The 3288-nt window shown below is 30.0% G+C and overlaps 1 protein-coding gene across 1 annotated transcript; it reads right to left on the bottom strand.

The window, feature by feature from the left end:
* LOC109813167 (auxin-responsive protein SAUR24) lies at positions 1-492 on the bottom strand. The gene has a single exon (XM_020377303.3). The coding sequence runs from the start codon at positions 490-492 to the stop codon at positions 1-3; it is 492 nt and encodes a 163-aa protein (XP_020232892.1).
* Between the last annotated feature and the right edge of the window lie 2796 nt (positions 493-3288).

The raw sequence follows: 3288 nt of genomic DNA, 5'->3' as shown, positions 1-3288 counted from the left end.
TTAACACCGGTTTATCCTCAGCAATTCCGAATCCACAACGCTGTACGCAGCATGATCCTTGTTCATGTAACAAAGAAGACGTGCTGGGCTCGGAAGAACGAAGAAGGGAAAAACCTTAGTTACAACGATAATATTATTATTATTATTATTGTTATTCTCTTCTTCTTCACCATCCATCTCCGCCAACACTTTGTAGAACAAATCCACGTTGCAAGGAAGACAAATAGGGCCATCACTTTCGAACCCATATTCCTCTTCTGCCTCTTCCAGCAGCATCTGAAACAGTGGGTGGTTAACGTATTTCGTCTTCACCACGAACCTTTGTCTCTCTGGTCCAACATGCACCGAAAAACAACCATGTGGCGCTATTTGACCCTTCTCATCATCGTTATCTGACAGTGATTTTAGCTTCAAGTGTGGCCTGGAAAATCGACAACGCTCCCACGCCTTGAAAATCATGCTTTGCTTCCACTTTCCCTTTTTAAGAAACATTATTCGGCCAGATCCTGCAACCCTAAACTTAGGAAGATATATATGTAGTTATTCTATAAGAAAATATGTGCGGCAAAGAACTTTGTCTGAGTTCTTAATACTTCAGACTATTAGTAAGCTGAAACAATTCCATTTCAACTGATACACGTGCTATATGATAACTACATGTAAGTAAATGTCTGTAAGCTCGTTATTCAAGAAAATAGAAAGGATGGAATAAGAGATGCCATCCGATGGTGTTCATGGTGAGAATGTATTGAATTTATATGGCGTTTGTTCTATGATCTTGGTCTTCTTATGGGTAAGTGGAGAATTGAAAAGGAAGGCAAGAACCACTGTGGTGTGTGTACACGAACACGGTCGTTGTTGTTGTTCGGCACTGTCGTTTGTCAATGCCGTAATTTTTGAAACTCGAGAATATACGTTAAAGTCAATTTATTTGGGTTTTTCTGCAAACAGCTTCACAATTTGCCAACTATATAAAAAAAAATCTATTAGTTTATTGTTAAAAAAAATGAAAATTGAAGAAATTAAAGTAAAGTCTTTGTGTTGTTTTATATAAATTAACTACTTAGTCTTGCTTTTATAAATTCGTAAACTATCCTATTTTAAAGTACTTTTTTTTATAGAATTTTTACTAATATTTTAAAAAATTTGATAGTCATACCATATCATCAATTTTGATCTGCATCATTATTTTATATTTTAATATTAAAATTATTATATTTTCAATTTAACCCTTAAATAATTATATAAATTTTTACATTTAATTTCACAAAGGAGATTCAATCATGAATAAATTCTTGAAAAAATGAACGGTGAGGTTGAGCTCAGAACAAATTTTCAAGGCGCTTCGATGACGACAGTGAAGACAGGAACTTCGATGTCACTTGATAAAATCATGTTCGAGTTCAAGTGTGAAGTGAAGTCTCAGTCCCACATTGGTTAGAGTTGGGCATGTTGAGTAATATATAAGTGAGAAAGACTCACCTACTTAATACCTTAAGGTTTTAGGTTATGTTGTGGTGTCAAACTCACTTGTATGACTTACTCACTACCCATTGTGTGGAATGCTCTCCGTCTTTAAAAATAAAGATTGAACCTAGGTCCTCATGCTTCTAACTATCCCAAGCCCTCCCCACTCAACCACTAGGCTAAACTTCGATCTCCTTTGTGTGGAATGCTCTCCGACTTTAAAAATAAAGATTGAACCTAGGTCCTCATGCTTCTAACTATCCCAAGCCCTCCTCACTCAACCACTAGGCTAAACTTCGATCTCCTTTGACCATGAGAAATTGTACAATTTAATGTAAAACACTTCATATAACATTTTTAATTAGAAAATCGCACCCTCAACAAATTCCATAATTTTAAACTAATATTTATTATTTTTATGCTAAAACATAATAAACAAGGAATTAAACATAAATAATATAAAGGAGAGAGGAGACCATATGAAAGAGATTTCAAAGTTATGTCTAAAAACTTATGAAGGAGTGTTTCTAAGTCTTGCGAAAAAACTTGTGAGGAAGGATTTTCAAGTTTTGCCAATAAAACTTGTAATAAAGAAGTTTTCAAGTTTCATTTACAAAATTTGAAAGAAGGATTTTTAAATATATTTATAATATATTTTGATAAATAATTAACATCCTTATAAACGTAAACATGAAGGATCGAACCATATTAAATAAATTTGTATGATCTTTTTCTATTTCTTTTATAGTATTATTTGAACATGTTTCTCTTTATTATTATACGTAAAAAAGAAAAAAATTGTTCTCAACGGTTCAAACATAAAACTTTATATATATATATATATATATATACTACTTCAATTTACCACTAGGTTGACCCTCACTCTAGTGATTCTCACACACACACATTTAACAAAATAATTTTTATATATTATGCATTATGTGTATTAGTTAAGTAACAATTAATACACTGATTTTTTTATTTGCTTAAACTAATTATTTTTATTGTCATGTTATTGTGATACCGAAATATTTGTTAAATTTATCAATGACTATTTAATTTTTATTGGAAAATCTGATTGTTTCTTCTAATTTTTATTTTTTAGTCATGTTTGATTTTAAAATTAGGCAAATTTTCTTTGCTCATAATTAATTAATTAATTATATTATTAAAACACTCAAATTATCATATTCTATATAAATAATTAGATATTAATTACGACAGATTTGAGATATGAAATAATTTTAAAAGTAAAATATTTAGTGACAATTCTAAGGGATTTATAGGATGTAAACTTAGGGTTGAAGAGCAAACCATTTTAAGTTTTCTTAAGGTGTAAATTGATGCTTAATTTGGTTGGTGAGTTTCAATGAATGTTTAAAACAATTTAAGTCATATAATTTACATATAAAAATATCAATGACTAAATAATCAAATTTACTTAATTTTTGTGTGAAATTGTTTTCGCTTAGCTTAGTTCTCAAGTTTGACATGTCGTAAATATATAATTATGTTAAATGTTCGAAAAAAGACTTTTGTCAGCAATAATGATCCTATTTAACTCTAGCAGAATTATCTCTGATGAATGATATTGGTGATCTAGACAATTTTTTTACTTAATTTTAGTTAGAATTAAAAACTTAATTAGTTAAAAATTACATACATTTTAGATTAAAGATATTAAAAAATACAGTTAAACGTAAATTCTTTTAGAAAATGTCCCAAACAAAATTCAAATGCGAACATTTTTGTTCTCTTACCACGAATGTGAATGCTGATACTTTTTAGGGTCTTGTAGTACTGTACACGAGTCACAGAGTC

The sequence above is a fragment of the Cajanus cajan genome, chromosome 6 (genome assembly GCF_000230855.2).
Source record: "Cajanus cajan strain Asha chromosome 6, NIPB_CcT2T_4, whole genome shotgun sequence".
Taxonomy (NCBI): Eukaryota; Viridiplantae; Streptophyta; class Magnoliopsida; order Fabales; family Fabaceae; genus Cajanus; species Cajanus cajan.
The sequence above is the reverse complement of the archived record's forward strand: the minus strand, read 5'-3'. Positions and strand labels throughout refer to the sequence as shown.